The following is a 21,159-nucleotide window of genomic DNA, read 5'->3' on the forward strand; positions in this document are numbered from 1 at the left end:
ATTACACACACTCACACAAGGTACAAGCAAATAGGAGCATTTGGTTTTTAATGAGGCATTCAGTATGATGCTACATTTTTAGGGCCCGAGCATGAACCGTGCGAGGTCCCTATTGAAACTGTAAAGATTATTTTATTTTTATTTTTATTTATTTATATATATATTTTTTAGGGCCCAAGCACGAACCGTGCGAGGTCCCTATTGAAACTGAAGAGATTTATTTATTAGGGCCCGAGCACGAACCGTGCGAGGTCCCTATTGAAATTGTAAAGATTTTATTTATTTTTTTCTTCAATGCGTTTAGAAGGCACAGCAGAAATTTGAAGTCAGTCCGACTAATCCCTAGGAGGAGTTTGTTAAAGTACGTGTGTAAATCATCCAAAAATATCCGTAAAATTCAAAATGGCCGACTTCCTGTTGGGTTTAGGGCATCGCTCCAAGAGGCTTTTTGGTACGTCTGGACATGATACATGTGCCACAGAAATTTCATACATGTAGGTCAAACGTGCGGCGGGGGTCGCTTCGTTAAAGGTTACTTCCTGTTGCCAGCAGGTGGCGCTATGACTGTGGGTGAATATCAGCATGTACATGTGTTCAGGGCGGGACTCTCATCCTACATGTACAGTTTGGTGCAGATGTTAGCATGCACACCGAAGTTATAATAACTTCCTGTTTCACGGTGAATCATTGACGCCACGGACACGCCCATTGATGAAAACTCACAGATAGCACAACTTTTCATCGTCAATGCCTTTAGAAGGCACAGCAGAAATTTGAAGTCGATCGGACTAAATCCCTAGGAGGAGTTCGTTAAAGTACGGTGTGTGTAAATCATCCAAAAATGGCCGACTTCCTGTTGAGTTTAGGGTATGGGTTCTTGAGGCTTTTTTGTGCGTGTTAATATGATACATGTCCCCAGAAAATTTCGTGCATGTAGGTTGAACGTGGACGAGGGGCTAATTTAATGAGTTCAAGCGAGCACGCATATGAGCACACGCCTGGTTGCAATCTTAAAACCGCACCGCTAGTGGCCGCTGAAAACACCATAATGCCCCTTTAAGGAAAATTGCAGTTTTAAGCAACAGAATATTTTTTTTCTCTCACATTTCACTCTCCAGCATGCAATCCGTCCAGCATCCATGTTGCTTAACTACCATATCTCATAGCCTTCAGCTTTAATGGTACTATATAATCTTCAAGGTCCTGCTTTTCTTTTCCTTCCCCTAGGCCACAGACAGAGAAAATGACCGCATCACATACCGCATTGTGAGTGGAGATTCCCAGAAGGTCTTCAACCTCTCTGAAACGTAAGTCCAGATATATTTTAGTACAGACGGGCCCCATAACGTTTTCCCATCAGGGCCTACTAGAGATGCAAGTGTGGTTGTATAGATATATGGATGGATGGAAACGCTACTGAATTATTGATCAACAGCACTTTGTTCATAAGATCCTGTGACAACCTGATTTTGAAATGAAAGTAGGAATAGGAAATAGTGTATGTTAGTCTTGCATCTGTCGCTTCCAGGTTCCCTGGTTTCCTCTCAACAGCATTCCGATTACTGTAGGTGAACTGGAGAATGTAAATAATTTGTTGGTGTTGGAGTGTTTTTGTGGTGTGCCCCACCTCTCATGCATGTTGAACAGGATAAGCAGGCATGGTTAATGGATGGATGTAAAATGCTTTATTAAACATAACAAGACCCTGATAAACTGCAAGGGCTACTCTTCAAATGCTGACATCAGTTCAAAAGTTTATTGAGACAAAGCTCTTGTGAACACTGGCTGGTTTATCAAACACTTTATTGATCTTGGTATCTAAGAGACATAACCAAAAGGACAACTCCGCTATGAATTGTCAGTACACTTTTGTGTTTCATGTTCTCTCAAGTGTAAAGGCTATACATATACAAACAGTTATAATGCATTGAGACACAGTGTTCTTCCCTTCACTGTGATGACCATGGAACAAACCAGGCAGGGTCTGACTATCATCATTAGCTTTCCTCTGATATAGACTACCAGAGTGAGTGATGGTGGCGGGGAAGAAGGAATGAGAAGAGAAATGATGTGCAATTGGTGATAGTAGAGAGTAGATTTTGATTTGCCAATTATTGGTTTTGGCTGATTTATTAATACCAAACTTTGTTTGATGAACACTGGTGTTGTTTGCAACATAAAGAATTCCAATGAACCAAGTTGAAAACCACATTTATTTACCCTCACTGGCAGCCTGGGGCAGTTATTTGTGCCCATGAATCCAATTTGCTTGTCAAGTCCATTTTATTTTTGTATCCTAAAATCACAAATCTGCCTCAAGAGTGATTTGAATAAGAAAAACTTTTTATAAGGGGGACACCTGCACCAGGACAGAGAGACATACAGTAGATGTCATATGTACAGGGTAGAAAGAAAAAGTTATAGTAAAATAACATGGACAAAGAAAATAACAATATTAGGTCAAAATAGAGTGCAAATATGAAGAATACAAATCCAGGGAAAAGTCAGGCAACTTCCAGATACAGCCAAAGATCAGCTAGACTTTTTAATGCATGCTATGTATGCTGTATAAATAAATGTATTTTAGATCAGAGTCTATCGTTTTGGGATTGATTAAAAAATTTTAAGATACTAATATATTTCTCAGTGGTATGAGGAGGTGAAAAGTCAGACCTAGCAGAAGGTAAGTCAGAAAAGTATATTTGATTGCTGAAGTTTGGTTCTACTCCTCTTTCATTCCAGCTCTGTCCCATTCTCAGCCTGTTGCTGTCTGAGAGAAGATAGGGCATCAAACACCAAATATTTCTGGAATGGAAAAGGACCCCAAATATCTTAGCTTACCTCTCAAACTCACCATCAGCATTTGAAACCCACCTTACTTTACCACTTGTCTGGAGTAAGGAAAATAAATAAAATAGTAAAGTGGTCAGTGCCTTTTACCATCTCTTAAATAAGCAGGCAAATCCTCTTTATAGATTTTTACTCCTTATCCTTACAGTTTCCTCAGTAGCAGACTCTAGGCAGTCAGGGTGGGTACCATCACATCATCACTTTCAACACTGGAGCCCCCCAAGGCTATGTGCTGAGTCGCTTTCTATACACACTCTACACCAATCATTGTCCTAGCCCCTCCTCATTTACAAAATACTTCAAATATTCTGATGACACAGCCATACTCGCTCTCCTCACAGACAGGGACTTGGTCACAACCTACCAAAAATTTGTTGCCCACTTCACCCAGTGGTGCCCAGTCAGTCACCTCCTCCTCGACGTCACCAAGACGAAGGAGCCCGTCTTTGAGACCAGTAATAAACTCACCACCCCTCATTGCCCCACTTCCATCAATGGCCAGCTGGTGGGGAGCTTTAAGTACCTTTGCATCATCCTAGATAATAAACTGAACTTTGATCACCACATCACAGACGTCCATAAAATCTGCCAACAAAGACACTCTGCCAACCGCAAAACCAGGGCTCTCTCAGTCAAATTCCACCTCCTGCTTCTTCTATAAGTATTATTGAACCCATCCTACAGCCCATGTGCTGTGCCACCTGCTATTTAACCATGCTCACCCTCACCAATAGAAACAAGCTCCTGAAAATCAATAACATATCTTCTAAAGCAACTGGTCCCCGCACTTCCAAATTGCCAGCCCTCATCGACACTACCACCACTCAGAGAGCACTGACCGCAGCAAACAACCCCTGCCATCCTCTTAACCCACGTTTTACCCTCCTCCCCTCTGGTCCCAGATACAGACAACAAATCTGCAAAAAAGAAAAAAAAAACATTTTGGGAGAGGTTTTGGTGCCCTCAGCTCTAAAGTGCTCTAAATGTTCCTGGGCATACTACAATAGATTTATGTTGTAATGTTCTTGTGTCTTTATAACTTGTTTTGAGTGTTATTTTGTGTACAGACTGCGAAAACAGATGTCCTATATAGAGGACAATAAAGAATATATATCTGAATATAGAGATAAATGACGTGGAGAGACTGAAAATGCAGGACCCTGCCAGACACGTTTCTCGCTAATTGATTAAAACCTCCTTTGTCTGCATCCTCTGTCTCCCAGCTATGCAAGGACACACTTGTGTTGCAGCACTGTATCCCTGCCATTAGTTTACCCTTAATCCGTTTCACAATGTTATAATAGTTTGTTTTACGGACTTTATGGTTTCATAGTGGCAACGGAAAGCAAAACTATAGTGACATGAGCAAAATAAAGGGAGACTGCTATTGTTGGCGATGCTACTGTAATCTCTTAAACCAGATATGGCTGAAATAGATAAAAACATTCTCCTTCAGTCCATTCTTTTTGTGGCAGAATATTACAGTGCCCTCACAAGCTCTCAACAACCTATAATATAATAACTTCAAGCTGGTGCTGATGTAGCACATGATGAATCAAAGAATGATTAGCTTGTACACTTGATGAGTGTGCAATATACAGAGCCCTTCTTGACGCTCTCATTTTTCAATCCTCCAATATGATTCAGTGAAGAGGTTTTTGCATTGCTGCATGTTCAGATTCAGGCTACATATGGGCCTGGTTCAATCCTGCTATTATGAATAATGAGCTCTCCAGTATAAAACTGCCTGTAAATGGGGCAGGGTCCCCTGAGGGAGGTGGAACTGCTTCAGATTCACTCACCATTATAGTGAGCAGGACGCAGCCTCGAATCAGTGGCTCAGCGTATGTAAAAATTTATTACAACCTATATATCAAATACAGAAATATAAACTCAAATATTAATTAACCTGAACTCCGATCAACTACAATTTGAACTTTAATTATACAGTTTACTGAAGTTTACTGTCATAGTTTCACAATTGTAAATAGAGCTAGATAAATCAGCCAGGCCGATATTAGCTTACCACAGATATATGGATATAGTGTATATGTGGGCCAGTAAGTGACAAGAAATTGCAGTAGAGAAATGCCAAACTAGGTTTGAGATTTTTTAGAAGCAGTGTCAGTGTCATCATTACATAGTTTGTCCAACAGAGAGCAGTGAAAAGTTTATTTTTATTCTGAAAATGTGTTTCTTCGTCACAATACTTGGCGTGAATTATATAATTCACAGATGTTACTGCTATTCTAACTGCTATTCTTCTTTGTTGACGCCAACATACACTTTGAAGCCAAAGCTTTTTTTTTTTGCCTAATATAGAGGCTATGCCAACTTTGATACTAATGCCGGTGTGTGGCCTTGTGTTCCAGTTGGCAGCCGATTCTCTAGCTTCAAAGTGAAATTGAAAAACAGTTCAAGATAAGGTAAAAATTTTATTGCTCCTTGAAACAAAACACAGAGTCCGTTCTAAATAAATTGACTCAGAACAAGTATTTTAGATATTACAATTTAAGTACAAATTGATGTCACAAAGGGGTCTTTAATTTCCCCTTGTGGAATCACTTATCTTAAGTGAGAGTATATCAGAGTTATTGTGTCTGAGGTGAAACATTCATGACACCTGGCAATAATGTCCTGTACATCAAGTCCAATTTATCTTAAAGAGACATGATCTGAGTGGAATGAAAGATCAACTGACTTGGTGTGACTGGGATGGATAGACTCTAACCTGCACCATTGTCACGCTAGATGTTGCTGTGTACAGCATCCTACCTGTCCTGACAACATCTTTTCATTTGTGGTGGATGGGGAGAGGAGGTAAGACGTTATCACACATGATCAGTGAACCTCTCAGATCCAGCCGCTCAAGTGTAGTTCAGGACTCCAGCTCTAGTAAGGATTGAACTCCCTAGGCTGGCTAAGTGGCATTAATCATTCTAATCTTTGTCATCATCACCATCGAGATCATCATCATTATCACAGTAATTATGACAATTATCACCGTATATCTTCATAATCGTATTCACATCAAAATTTCCTGTACCTTCAGCTTCATTGAGCACAAAGGAGGTTATTTTCTACGCTTGTGCTTTTATATAAACAAACATGAGCACAGCAGGCAGTAGTGCCTTTTGATGGTGTTTGTAGAAAGCTATGTTTGCCCTCTTAAACCACCGATCATCAGGTGTGTTAGATTCAAAGTAGGAATGTGTACGCAATAACTTGGGGGCAACTGCTTAGAGAAATAGTGTTAATCAGGGTTTCAGTAATTCCTGTCAGATTTCAAGATGAAGCTCTATAGGTTGGTGGTTATGGGCCAGAGAGGCAGGTAAGAAGTAGCGGTCAGGTTCTGCTTGGACTGTTTGGCCAAAGGAGTTTTAAATTAGAAATGTGAGGGAGCAGGGGGACAGCAGGGAATTGCGATGGGCATTAATCTAGGAGTGCGTTCAGATGCATTCGTCTTTCCTTCCATTTACGATTCTGGCAGAGGCTCTCCTGAGTGTGGCAGGGAAATTGTTGTGTGTGTGTGTGTCTGCACTTGCACTCACGTGTCTTCTGTGCCTGTGTGTGCAAACAAAGATAATTCAGTGTTCTGCTCGGGATTGCATCCCCATTTTAGAATGCCAGAGTGCCAAATTATACCTTGTGAACGAGCAGGGGGGCCGCTGTGTCTGCTGCAGTCATTGGAAAGAAAACATGAATCTTTCTGTCTGTAGTCCATGTGCTTTGGGAGCAAGAGGCGGGCTATAGAGAGAGAAAGACAGAGTGGGAGCATTTAAAAGCCCACCTGCTCTTCTCCCTAAACTCATCCTCCTCTATCATCGACCATGTTTTATAAATCTGTCTTATCTGGAAGTAAATAAACTCTGGAGTGCAGCCTTCTCCATCACACTCTGTTGCATCAGCGATAAAGTATTCAAAACTATAGACACATTTAAATAATTGCTTTTTCTTGATGTGACACTCACAAGTAATGCAGGAATATTACTACACATAGCCCCATATTGTGTTCCTTTTTTGTGAGGTCTGTAATTGTATGTGTATTAGTAATACAAGTGTCTTCTCTGACCCCTCTTTACAGTATTGGCCTTCTACTTCTGGGAAAGCCTCTGGACAGAGAGACCACAGATCAGTACCGTCTGATTGTCACAGCTTCGGATGGCAACCCTGGAGGGGTAAGGCACACAACCCCCTTTATTAAACTGCTGGCTTGATTCCATGTGGTCGACGCTCCTCAAACATTTTGAGCACATTAAGCTCAAATAAGTCCTTCTCATATAAGCTTATTAGCTTAGAAATTTGGCTCACTGAACCAGAGTGCTTCATTAGTCTGGAAAATCTAATAGTGCATTTGAATGTTTACCCTTTGATTGTTTCACACATTATTGGACTGCCTGCTCATATAAGTCCATATACTGTATGTGGAAATTATAATTTTGTGACTTTGGTCACCTGTTGAGTGGGAGTTCTTCACTGCTTGACAAACGCTGCTGAAAAAAGGACTGCTGACAATACAAGTGTGCATTGTGTTAGGCTTTTTCCTACAGCACAGATGTGCTCATCAGGACTGACATCGGGCCTGTCACTCCATCAGTCATTTCCCTTTATTCAAACCTGACTGATTCTCACTCACCAAGTGTTCGGCTATGCAGTTACCAAGGCAATGAGCAATTACTGCCCTGCAATAATGTTAATGGTTTTCACTGCTGCTTCTAGCATCAATGTTTGTAGTGTAAATGTATGTTTACAGCATGCTGTTAAAATTCTGCATCTGACAAGTACATTTTGAAGGCGTGTATTTTACCTAGAGTTTGAGTTATCAAAGCAGATACTGAATAAGAAACAAATTAAAACAAATTCAATGCATGGATATACTGTAGCTGCAAACTAGTGGAAAGAAGTAGTTTTGTTGTATCTTGCTATTAAGATTTTTAGCAGCCACACACAGCGGTTTGGAGCAGTACCACATCCAAAGCAAAATGTTAAGTCTCAAGTGATTTAATATTGCCCTTCTGTCACATTTGATGACTCATTAAAAAAAGAAACACTGGATCCTACATTTCCCATCATGCAGCTGATCACATCTTTTTATTCGACTCTATTTGTCAATTAAATGTCCACATATTTCAAACTCATGCTTTCTGTAAATGTATGGTGCCCCAGCCCAAGCTTGGACCGGACACATTAATAACAGAGATTACCCTGATGACATCACTGTGACATCATCAGAGTGATTTTCTCAGACTTGAGAAAGCTGCAGAGCTACAGAAGAGACTGTATGGCTTTTTTTCACCCGAGTAGTACCATGACTAGTAAACTGATCTTTAATTGTACTGTACAATCATCATGAGTAGTTGTGAGTTTTGATTTTTACATTCACAGAGCTGTCTCTATAACTTAGGCTAGAGTAACAGCAGATACGCTAACTGAAAGTGAATACTGCCTGCTCCGTCTCCCACGGAGAGCTGATAATCATATAAACCGTCTTAATTTAATTAGACTTCACCTCAGTTGGCTCAATTTTTGCAGCTGTCTCTGTTCCAGGCAGAGGTGAAATGAGGTTTCCTTTTTAAGATGCGGCTTGTGATATGTACTGAACATTAGCTGATGAGCTGTCACAGGAGTGATGTTGATTGCCCCCATCTCACCTGCACACGCATAAACACTCAGAACTACAGCTCCTTTTCATCTGTTGGCAGACTACGTGTGTTGGTCAAGTGGAGCTATATAAGAAGCATATGTGCTGCCAGCGTGTCCCAGTATTTGTGAGTGCTCCAGAACTGTAGGAGTGCAAAGAGAGAGGGAGGGGCAGAGGTGATGGACAGCGACAGGGTCAGAGAGAAAAGAGCAAATAAATAAAGAGAGTGTAAGATGGGGCTTTACCTCACAGAATGAGGTAACCACAAGCTGGTGCTCTTTGTCCTGATATTGATGGACAGGTTGTACAAACTGACACCCTTTACCTGGGGTGTGTGTGTGTGTGTGTGTGTGTGTGTGTGCGTGTGTGTGTGTGTTCACAGAGTAAATTACTGGCTGATTCGTGTGTACTAAATGTCACAGCTAGGAAGAAATGCCGTCAGAACAGAAAGGAAGTCAAATGACGGAGAGCGGGAAAGGGTTGCAGGAGGGTGGAGGTGAGAAACTCATTCAGTGAGATGTAGTAACGCGGGGAAGGCTGGAGACAGGGAAAGGATCAAAATAAGCACAGCAGGAGGGGACAGAAAAGAAGGGTGACACTGGGGATTCAGATGTGTAATTAGCACAGAACTTTGGTAACCATGGGAACCTGACACAAGGAGCGAAGCAAGCCATCTTACCCCCTGGTGCTACTTCTCTTTGAATATAGTTAAATCTGACCGCACACACAAACTTTTTTTTTTCATACTTTTTCATAATTTTAATTCTTACCTCTACTAGTGTGCTAACCAAGTTATGCTAATCTGTGTGACCAATTCAAAATTTGTATTCTCAGCTGTGCAAGCTGTACTCATAACCGCCAAACAGACTCTGATCCCAGAAACTCACCCAGGGACTCTGGATAAAGCTGTTCTTCTTGCCCTCCAAGGAGGGAGTACATGACTCCTAACAGCCTGATCATATCAGTCCTTGCAACGTGGCTTCTGGTCATGGTTGTCACTTGAAAGGCAAAGCACCATCAGCCACCTCTGGATCTTTGAGACAGTGAGGATAGAAGACGAGACATCACAGAGCTCCATCTATTTTATGTTAAATAAATAATGGCAGCTCATTAATCACACTTGTGGCCATAGAGGTAGGATTTTTGGCTTTGATAAGAACACCCACGCCAGCTTGGAGACAGTAATTAGCTTTAGGTCTTCTGTGAAATGAAAAATAAGTAGATCCCATCACCACACTGATGGTGAGCTGCGTCCTCTTGTATCCTATTTTAGAAGTGAATAGAGCAAAAGAGGCATGGAGTGTGATGGTTTTCAGCATGGGTTGCCATGTCAATTCGTACATGAAAGGGCTGATTATGTACGTCTCAGAACCCGGAACAAAGAAAACAACAATGGTGAAGGAATTCCCAATAGACAGTGAGATGAAGGTGACATTAACTAGGTCATTTCCTTCGTGACGTGTTGCTGAATGTCTCATCTGCCAGGGCAACTTCAAACAGATGTCTTCTGGGATGTATTATTTCTTGCAAGGGCCAACTCCTCCCACAACCCACCCATTCTATGTCCCCAGACCATTCATGCCATTATTTGAATGCAGCTTTGTCCCAGTGCACTGAAAGATTATAGTTTGCACATATTCAGCCATTTTTCTATGTTGATTTATAGGAATGCTGTAGGTGTGTGAACTGTGCCCTTGTTTGAAGGTTAATGGCAGTATATTGGTAGACACTGGCCCTTCAAATTAATGGACACCTCAAATGATGCTGGGGGGAATTTGCTTTGCCCAATAAGCTTTGAAATCAAACAAACCTACATAAAAAACATAATAAAAACACACAAACATTTCTTAAGAGTCTACAGCCACAAATTTTGGCGAAGTGGCAATTCCTCCTAACTTTCTCGCTTATTTGCATTCAATTTATCTGGATGGTTGATGACATTTTCACTGCATACCTACACTAGAATCTGTGTCATCTTGAAATGCCAGTGGTTTCCTGATAGGAAGTTTCTGACAGCAAATACAGTTTAGCATTTAGTCTGCATATACTTTCTTTTTATTTAATGTATGGCTACTATTGTGTTGTTTTTTTGGTTAACCAGTAACAAAAGAAAAGCTGGGTATCTTTAATGCATAATGAAAGCTCATAAAAACAGCTGCGAATGTGTGCTGTTTTATACCTTTTGTTTATCTTAGTTTTCACAATGCCAAAAGGACTTAAAATCGTCAGTTTCTAGCAGTCGACTTTTCTTCATTCTAATGCTTTGAAAATTGCTTCTTGAGCATGAGAGAATCTAATTTCCCTAACCTGTCATCATCAAGTTTGCTCCACATTTTATCCAAATGTATTATTATGTTTGTCTGCATATTTATGCTGTGTTTATGGTCTGTAAATGTGAAAACTTAACACTCAATATAAAGAAATACTGATTAACATTGTTTTTGTTTTTTTATCTCACTTTATTTTTTTAGACATCCACTACTACTGTGAACATAGTCGTCACTGATGTCAACGATAATGACCCTGTGTTCAACCTCACCATGCCCACAAATTTTACCGTCCAAGAAGAACAAGCCAATTTGTTTGTAGGACAAGTCAGGGTAAGTGTGACATTGTTCTTTTGAAATGAAAAAGCCTTTGTTTCACTACCATCCACATATCCCTCTTTTTTAGCCACAGTAGATCACATGTGTTCTGTCCTCAGTTGTCATCCCTTATAAATTGTATAGACCACTGAGTCACAAATGTAACTCATTTCTCATTGTTGTTACCTATTACAACAAAAATTCCTTTCATTTTCCAACATGGTCAATGTTGGACAGATTTGTCACCCAGAGATGCATCCCTGTTGACTGGCTTGGTTCAGCACCACTGAGCAGCCAGACTTTTCCAATTACTGTTGTAGATTAATTAGCCTGATGTGTGTCAGTGGATTAATTGTGGAATGATGAGAGGATACATCCTCTGTGATTCTGTACATACAGTACGTGCTTACAAAGTAGCAGATGAGGCAATAAAATACAGGGGTCCCATTTTTTATTGCCTCCTTTATTAACTTTTAGTGTTTTTCTTCTACAGGTTCACTCCCTGATTTTAAATATGATAGCGCCCCCAGATACCACATTTCCTCTCAACTCGATATTGTTCATGTTTTGAAACATAGTTACAAAAATCAATACAGTTCACAATAAAGTTTCAAAACGGTGAACCTGGAGAAATTTGGGGCAGTTCCAGGGGGATTTGGCAATATTATAAAACCAGACTTCATCTTTACAGTCTGATAAGAGGTTGGTCTGAGTTTGGAAGTTGTCTCAGCCACTGTTCTTTAAATCAGGTTCACAATATCAGGAAAATAAAATGGAATAATCATGGTCTCATAGTGAGATAATTAAGAAATAATGAATGTAATTAGTATGATAATGAGTTCCAATCTAATGAACATGTGCAGTAGATTGGGTAATTCTTGATTTAGTTACTTGTGCTGTTTGATATATCAATGTATCAAGGACAAGATATAGCTTTACACATTTAGTGTGGAATTTTTTTTGTTTCTTATTGCTTATGCGAACAAAAAATTAACCATGGGTATACATATATACCTTTGTCACTTTTCAGGATATATGCTTTTAACATTAGGCATCCCATTACATTTTTCAGGGGGTAATAAAATGGACTACCAGAAAATGTTGCAAGTTTATGAGCTGTGAAATAAGACAGAAGGACATATGAAGGAAGCTTGGTGTTTGCGTGAGGTAAAGCCACCTTCAGTCTCACTCCCAAGTGTTTCCTCACAAATGCAGCCAGCAGCTAGATTGGGGCTTAGCCCTCACCACCGTCTCTCTCTCTCCCCCCCGTCCTGCCTCGGCAGGTTTTAACAGCTGGCACATTGCCAACTTTAGCTGAGGCTGTCCCTTTCTGACTGAAAGAAAAGTACATTAAAGTACTTAGCTCAACACAATCTCCATGCACTTGCAAATAGTGAGGCTACAGCTTAGCCTGTTGTAGCTGATCAAGAGGGAATGGAGGCTTTTTTCCTGAATGCTGAACTGTTTTTATAAAATCTCAGGGAATCAGCACAATCTCATAAACACAGACGGGATATTGTATACACAAATTAGTGAATAATAATGATCATCAAATAGATGAAATGTGTACATATTATGAACTAGACATGTAATTTTCACCTTTTTGTCACATTACAGGTTTTGCTCATGTTTGACATACTTTTGTCTGACATTTTGCACTCCGTTTAGGCTAAATCTTGCAAGACAGTAGTTCCTCGCCATAGTTACGGGGATGACACCCAGATTTACATTGCTCTTTCATCAAAAGTCTATGATCCAACTGACTGTGTCAAGTAAACAGGTGGATGTGATTTCAGATGGACAAAAGAGAGATCGTATTTCTATAACAGAAATATATATAATTCTGTATGTTAACAAGGAGAAAAAGTAGTTATTGCCCACTTTGATTCTTTGCCCGGTGAAGACTACACATCAAGTTAGAAATATTTTAGCAACATATCAATGCAATAATTGTTAAAAAGTCCTTCTACCATCTACAAAAAACAGCAAAAATGTGAGGTTCCATGTCATTCATTCTTCATCTTATTCTGAATGGACTGCTGCCAGAGTCTTTTATCTGGTCTTTCCTTGAAACAGAATTTTAACAAAAACAAGGGGAACTGAGCACATTATGCCTACTCGTAAATCTTTACTTTGCTGGTTACAATTTGGGATGGAGTCTAGATGTACTGTTGCTAACATCTTTGCATTGGGGAAAAGAAGTTTGAAGACATTATAAAGCCACTTTAAAGAACACAGACAGCATGACTAACCTAAAACCTAACTCAAGTTTGGTGTGAGCATGGAGACATCTGCCACCCCTCTCCCTCGGATTCAGCTCTAACCCCAGCAGTACCAATACTAAGACTGGTGAGCAAAGTATTGAAACTGGATAAAATTGTTTAACTGTTAAATGTGTAAGGTCTTTATAAAAGTGTAACTGGAGACAGGAAAGAATGACTGGTTTAAGGCAAAGTCTAGGCCCTTTTTGTTTTAGCTTTTGTCAGGTACATTTGTCAGGGAAGAAACTGCATAGATAAACCGAAATCAAATCAAATTCTCTGTGCCATATTAAATTGCATTGCCTATGCTTTTTCTTTTGCATCGTGTCGTATAGCATTTAATCGCATTGTGCTAAATAAAATTGTTTTGAATTGCAACAGGGGTAAAGTTTACATTTTGAGTCTGACATAACAATAATTAATACAATCATGACCAACATCAAAATAAGAAAGATACAGATAAAACAAATAAATAAATTACAAACAAGAATGCATGCCATGCAGAGAACATTGAGTAACTCGCTGTCCCTCAGGTTGTGACGCAGGGACACATGCTTGGCGGCAAGGTTTGCCGTATGGCCTTCTCCTAGGACTATTTGTAATTTATTGTTATCTTGGAATTCTTTGAAATCTGGTATTAACAGATGTTGCTCTCTTATGCGTCTACATCATTTCAGGAGAAATGCATCTGTCTCCACCTCACTTGTCGTCACTCGGTCACATACTCTATATTCTTTTGCTAACCAGGACTTTTTTATGTATGTTTTTCTTCTTTATCTATCTTATCTATTATATCAGATCGTTGGCAAGTAGTGTTGCACGATATACAATAGAAATGTATCGCAATACCCTGCCATTAAAAACAATACAATACTGCCTTTTATTGGTATCTATACTTTAAAAATTTGATTCAATTAAGAGGAGTGAGTGTGTGTGTAGCGCTCTCAGAGCAGCACACAGAGGGAGAAACATGGCTACAAACAGAAGGTCTTCCCCGGCTTGTCAACAAAGCAGACGCACGGAGCAAACTATGGAATTATTTTGTTTACGTAGCCGGCAGTGAGAGCAAGCACATGGTCTCCACAAAGCCACTCAATTCCGCTATGGAGGTGTATTGAGTCTTGACGGTGTTTAATGTTTAGTGCTGGTTGCAAATATAAAGTGAACTATCAAATCTATAAAATCAAGTATAGGGGACATCAGATTACTGCATACAATTTAAAGCTTTAATAACAATGACATGGATCTGCTTATTTGCAGTAATCCAATTATTAATGTGCAAGTTCATTGTCAAAAACACGTACTTATATGAAAAAACAAAACAACTTTATTCAGTATGAAAATAATAAACATAAATTACATTAACTTTAAATCTGGCGCTTGGTGGTGGTTTGAGCTTCATCACCTAATAATTTATTAGGCTGCTCACTACAGTAGGGCACTAAAGTAGACTGAACACACAAGACTCTATACACCTCGTTGAGTTTTTTCTATTTAGTCAAATTAGATTTAAAAATGACAATGAGAACAGGCTTTGTTGTAAAGTTGTTTACAATCTACAGTAGACAGGATATTTTCTGGGGTTTTTTATTTAATAAAGAAACTGAATTTTAAGATTCATGTTCTGTCTTTTATTATTCCATTATTTTTCTTGATGTTTTAGATGTTTGCCAAAGTATCGTTTCTGTATCGGTATCAAGATAATTAGGTAGGTATCATATCAAAGTCATAAGTGTTGGTGTCTTTCTCAAAGATTTTATTATAATTGCAGGACTCATACTCTATAATAGAGTATATGTTTGTAAATCTATAATACCCCTTTTAGAAATAAAGACATTTTGGCATTTAGATTATGTGCCAATAACGATATAATGTAAATGAAAACGCCCCTTTGTCACTCATTTAGCCTCACTTAAGTCATGCTCACGGTGCAAAGACTGTCTAGAGGGATAAAATATAGAAATGTAGATAGAAAAACATTTTATTATATATATATATATATACACAATTACATTATATTATGTATATATTAGACCAAATGCTGAATTGTTGGTTTACCAATATTAGAGTTATCCTAAATTTAAAACAGCTGCTGCTCTGATCTGTTGAGCTCATACATTAGGGGACACACCTGATATTGGAGACTTTGACGAACATTGTCGCTTGACGTACACCACTTAAGTATTTCTCTCTGTTTCATCACCCATCGTCATAGGCTGACAAATGCTTTGTAACTGCTAGCTCTCTCTCCGCCAGTCTGAATAACATCTTGTGATGTGAATTTCTTTAGGAGCTTTGTGTGCAAGTCCATGTCTGTCACATGACACGCTAAGTAAAAGTCAAGTGACATATGAATAAATGGATGAGATAGAGAGTTTGAATTTAACATTTAAATGTAATGTGTTACTGTAAAATCAGTTAATTTTTTCCTTGAATTTACCTGCAGAGAGGGCGTAATAACGCAGCCAACCAAGAGGCTTCGGGCAATTGCCAATGGTGAAGATGACTGCAGTGCAAATGCATAATGCTATTAAGTAGCTTAATGCTAGCCCTAAAGCGCTTTGGATTATCATTCCAGTAATTGGAACTGGTTCCCACCTGTTCTTATTTTACACACTCGCATAGACTGGAGATGATTTACTAGGTTATCTCAATTGACAGCATTGCTGGTTATAGAGTCGTTTGTTCTGTGACTGACAAATCCTACACCATACAGGCTCATTCTGTTTTGCTCACAACAGGGAGCCATAATCTGAGCATGCAGATGACCGGAGGACAAATTGATTAGCATTCGTGTCAGACACATCATGGAAGCATCATGTAGAATTGTTGCTAATTAGACAGGCTGTTGAATATAATGCTATTTTCTTTTGCCAAGCTGATTCCTTGATAAAGTGAGTTTAATGGTTGTATCCTGCTTCTATCCAAGACATCTGAAAGCACTGATATGCTGCATTTCACTTCGTTAACACACGTACTGTCATCATACCTTCCCGTTTGGTTTTGAGAAGATGACATAAGTGCCTAATTTTATGTTTAAAAATACTGTGACCAGGGTGTAGCGAGACATATTTCTGCTCACAATATAAGTGGACAATTCTATTTAAACTTTTGAGAGAGCAAGACGAATATGCTCTTTTTATAAATGCAAAAACGAAAAAAAAAAACACTGAACCCAGACCAGCACCACGTAAAGGAAACACATTTGTGTGGGACTGTTTTTTAAACACTGCAGCCACCTGCTCAAGCTTCTTTTTGTGCTGCAGCCACATGCACCTGCAGGATGTTCTACCACTCTCACAATAGATGTACTGAACCTGGCCACCAGCTCACAATTCAAAGTCTGTGCCATTTAACCATCACTAGATTAGTCCTGTTTGAAAAACTCTGTGAAAGATTCCTATACATGCTACAGTGTGAAGGAAACCTGAGCTATGATTTAGTGCCAAATAGTTAGATAAATAATTTGAGTGAACTATGGCACACAAACCAGAGGCTTTACAGTCTCCACCAAGGCAAGGCATTACAACATGATCACGTCTACCAACATCTGCAGCAGATCTTGTGGGACCTGTGGACTGGCCTGTCCTGCACTGACCTCTATAATACATACAGTATTTTGTCTATTGTTGACAAGTACAGAAATATACACATTGAGTTTTATTGGCCTCAAATTAATTGGATTTCACCTCTGACAAGGCAAGGAGCAGTGACAGTGTTTTGTTATGTAATCACTCCAGAGAAGTAGTGATCCATCTGCACATATTGACATGATGGGCTTTAGTCTGTTTTGCAAAGGCTGAATGCTGCGGTCCAATTCTTAGCCATGGCTTTGAATATTTGTCAGGCACTTAAAGTAATGTAAAACAAATTGGGGGCAGCTTTTAGCAACCATATGTGTTTCCTCCTCCTTCTTCCACTGTTCTTTATAGCCCCCCCCCCCTTTGTGCTGCCTTGTCCTTACTTGCACTGATGTTGAAAAATTATTGCCAAACCAAAAAAAAAAGGCTTGATCTCCCTCTGTCTTTTTTTTCTCCCCCCCGTTTCTCGCTGTCTCTCTCTAAATTACAACAAAGTATTACTGCCATACAGGAGACTGTTGCAGTATGAACACATTCACACATGTACACACACAGGCATAATAATGACCTGTCATATCCACACGGGAATTCAAATTTCTGAAGTCGCTAACTTATTTTAGCCCTGCAGGATCACATCATCACAGAGTTAGTACCATGTGCCTCTCCTAAGCTCACATTCTGACCATGTCTTTATTCTCTCCAGTTTTTATTTTACACTTTTTATTTAAATAATCACATGTATGCTATTGAAGTTAAATTTAGCATGAAATGCAGATATTGCATAAAATAGGGTTCAGCCCTTATGAACCCTTAAATGATTACTATTGAGTCTGCGACAAAGACTCTAATCTCAATATGTAGAACAGAAAATGAGACTCAAATGTATGAGAGTTGTTTTGGCTCGGTGTGGCAGCTCTGTAGCATGCACTGTAGCTTACATGGCTTTGTACCTCTACCTCTGTAAATATGTAAGGTGTTAAGATACAGCCAGGATCATATCAAACTCACAACAGCTGCTGTTTGCCTAAGGAGAAGTACCTCTGCATTTCATTTTTAAAATCCATTATTCCTATTCAATGTCTTGGTGAATATTTATCTCTCTCTGCAATTATTGATATATGTAAATGGTTTCTTGGTGTTTCCCACAGGTTGTCAATTTATTTCAGCAGCATCAGGAGGCAAAGGTGGTTTGTTGATGACTTTTTATTGGCGTTTCAGTTAGCCAGCTGACTCACATTACTTTCAGCCTACGAAGTCTCTTTCCACTCTAGTTTACTTTAAGATAATGGCCATTTCAACATTAACGGGGTCATTATCTGTTTGTCAAGGCTATAATTCAGATTGTGTCTCTATTCAGTCTACATTGGCCACAGACCACTATGCAAACAAGTAAGGATAAGATGGTGCAATGAATACAATACATGGTGATTGTTCAGATCAGACCGTCCAAACTGAAATCAAACAAAAGACTTTGGAGGACATTCAATATACATAGGCAAGCTGCCCAGATATTAATTTTGCAAGGGAAACATGTCTTCCTGTATTCCTACACTAAGTAAACACAGATAATTATATTTATATACCCATAATATGGAGCCCTTTGATCATTTTCTATCTCCCCAGGCCACAGATCCAGATGCAGGGGTTAATGGCCAGGTGCGCTACCGGATCGTGAATCATCCTGACTTGTTTACGATCAGTGCTAACGGCAGCATCTACACAAGAATGCCTCTTGACCGGGAGCTTAGGAGCCAATATGACCTGGTGGTGGAGGCTTCGGATGGGGCAGTGGACCCACGGCGGACCACCTTAACCCTCTCAATCCAGGTCAGGGATATTGATGACAACAGCCCAGTCTTCTCTCAGCAAACTTATGTGGTGAACGTACCTGAGAACAGCCCTGTGGGAACTTTGGTGCTAAAGCTAAGCGTAAGTACTTATGTGCATGTGTTTATTGCCAAATGTTGTGTTTTCTCTCTCTCTCTCTCTCTCTCTCTCTCTCTCTCTCTCTCTCTCTCTCCATTCTCCACTCTATATATCTCCTGTCTCACTTTATATAAGACATCACGGGTGCTTGAAACAGCAGTTGTATTAACAGGCTTTTAGTATCTTTTAACTTCAAGTGCAGGCAATTTAACATGTAAAATGTCAAATGCTTCCAAACGGAAACATCTACACAGACAGAAACATACACAGCCTTATATACACAGCAGAAAGAAACATTAAGTTTTTTTCTTCTCTCACGGCAGCTCTTTGGGCATTTTTAGACTCAAACAGCATAAGACTTACATTTAGGTTTTTCAAGTCAAAACCAGGCTTTAATAGATGAATCTTTTTCCATCTGTCCTGCTAAACATTAATATAATGCTCCACAAATTTTCAAAACCTTATCAACTTTGTGGAATCTGTCTTTGGATAGATTCAGCTCTGTCAAACGGTGAGGCACATTTTTTCACTGATGTGAAAAAACCCTGTGCATGAAGAGCAAACAAGGAGCACAAGAGCAAGTAATTGCTGGCATATTGTGAGTGACATTTCCCAGAGATGGATAAAACAAGAGGGAAGGTTGAGAAGCAGGGATGGATGTGAGGGGTGAGGGGCTTGAGTTACAGTGGCACTGTGACACCATTTATTCACTACACCATCACCTCAGCTCTAAACGAAAGAGTCAAATCCGAGACTCTGAGAAAAGGAAATGGCTGAGTTGGGTAGCTTGAAATTTACTTCCAGGGTCTGAAAATAGCACACGCCACCTGCAAAATGCGGGTAAATTGTTGACAGTTGCAGGTAAAATGGTCAGGCCATCTGCCACTTTGGCGGACAGGGAAAACGCACAAGAGAAAGATATGTAGTAATGTTAGCATAATGTGGCAATCCGCGCATGCCACTGCATCACACACAACACATACAGCTACCAGTCAGCTCAGGGAATATCTATGGTGGCGTTTTAAACCAAACTCATCAGTGAAAGAGGCACAGTCCCTCCTGAGTGACAGCAGGTTAGCTTGCCAGTAGCACAACTGCCATGAGGTAACTGCTTTGTTGTCGGAGAATGACTAAGCTCGTCCATTAGACACAAGATTGGAGGGCACATCCTCACAACACATGTTTCAGTGTTGTATACTGTAATACCTAATCATCTACTGTTGCAGTAGCCTTTGCAAATTATATCTATCTTAAAAGGTTTTATGCAGTGAGGACCAACTTAAGCTTTCCAAAGCAATTTAATTTAATCAGAACCTATTAATGATTGATCTAAGGTACCCCTCCAGCATTAAACAGAATTAAAATAGAAACATTAATATTCATTGTCCACGGCCACAGTGCATATGTCTATGTAAATGTAAGTTTCCAATTTTGAAAGTATATGTGGCTCTTCCTCCCTCTCCTACCATCACCCCACTTTTTCTCCACACATGTCCACTGTTGTCTTTAATGTACTGTAATTGTTTTTTCTACTCCCTCTCATCTTCCTTCTCGTAGGCGGTAGACGCAGACCTCTTCTCCAATGTCACGTATCGGATCAAGACTGAATCGGCCAGGCAGCTGTTCTCTCTGAACCTTGTCACAGGGGAGTTGGCTGTGCTACAGACCCTGGACTTTGAGAACCTGGCAGCTATGGGCATGGGGGCCTCTTACACTTTCCAAGTGGAAGCTGTCGACCAAGGAGGGGTCATGCCCCCAGGACAAGCTACCGTCACGGTCCGCATCACGGTGAGAGCCCCCGGATAGTCAGTCCACCACAACCTCTCACTGGTCTGTTCTCTGTCTATCCTCATTGTCCCTCAGGAGCTGCAGCAGTGGCAGTGTATATGTAGTGACTCATCAGCAGAGTTTTACAGTAGTAACAGCTTGCATAAGCCACAGTCCAATAGGAGACATATTGCACAGTAATGCACATTATGTGATGTGAAAGTCATTGTTATGCTGTTCAGCTTGAAAGCTAAATGCATCTCCTTTGTAGAAGATGTTTTGGCCTCCTGACCTGTTTGTCCTTGTAGAAGCAGGACAAACAGAATTTTATGACTTCAGAATTTCTGCCTTGCGCACTGTGCTATTCCAAATCTGAATGACTCATTAGCTTAGTGACAGCTATTATGTCAGGTTTTTTCCAGAGCATGTATTCCCTTTACACCCTTTCAAGAGATTAACAGCCAATCCCAACGAAAGGATTAGAGGCCTTGTGTTGCGATACTATTCGCAATCGTGTGTTAATGCGTGTGTGTTTTTGCTCTGTGAGT

At 39.9% G+C, this 21,159-nt stretch overlaps 1 protein-coding gene across 6 annotated transcripts in view; it reads left to right on the forward strand.

The window, feature by feature from the left end:
* Window positions 1-21,159, forward strand: part of pcdh15a (protocadherin-related 15a) — a 222,534-nt gene that overhangs the window by 131,528 nt on the left and 69,847 nt on the right. For all 6 annotated transcript variants that reach the window (XM_038737732.1, XM_038737727.1, XM_038737729.1 and 3 more), the window contains 5 exons: window positions 1,228-1,307; window positions 6,935-7,028; window positions 10,963-11,091; window positions 18,542-18,847; window positions 20,402-20,632. In XM_038737732.1, coding sequence (XP_038593660.1) covers window positions 1,228-1,307; window positions 6,935-7,028; window positions 10,963-11,091; window positions 18,542-18,847; window positions 20,402-20,632 — 840 coding nt within the window. The remainder of the gene's footprint in view (window positions 1-1,227; window positions 1,308-6,934; window positions 7,029-10,962; window positions 11,092-18,541; window positions 18,848-20,401; window positions 20,633-21,159) is intronic.

Source organism: Micropterus salmoides, unplaced genomic scaffold, assembly GCF_014851395.1.
Source record: "Micropterus salmoides isolate LMB-PRFRI ecotype aquatic unplaced genomic scaffold, ASM1485139v1 Ms_hic_scaffold_22, whole genome shotgun sequence".
Classification (NCBI taxonomy): domain Eukaryota; kingdom Metazoa; phylum Chordata; class Actinopteri; order Centrarchiformes; family Centrarchidae; genus Micropterus; species Micropterus salmoides.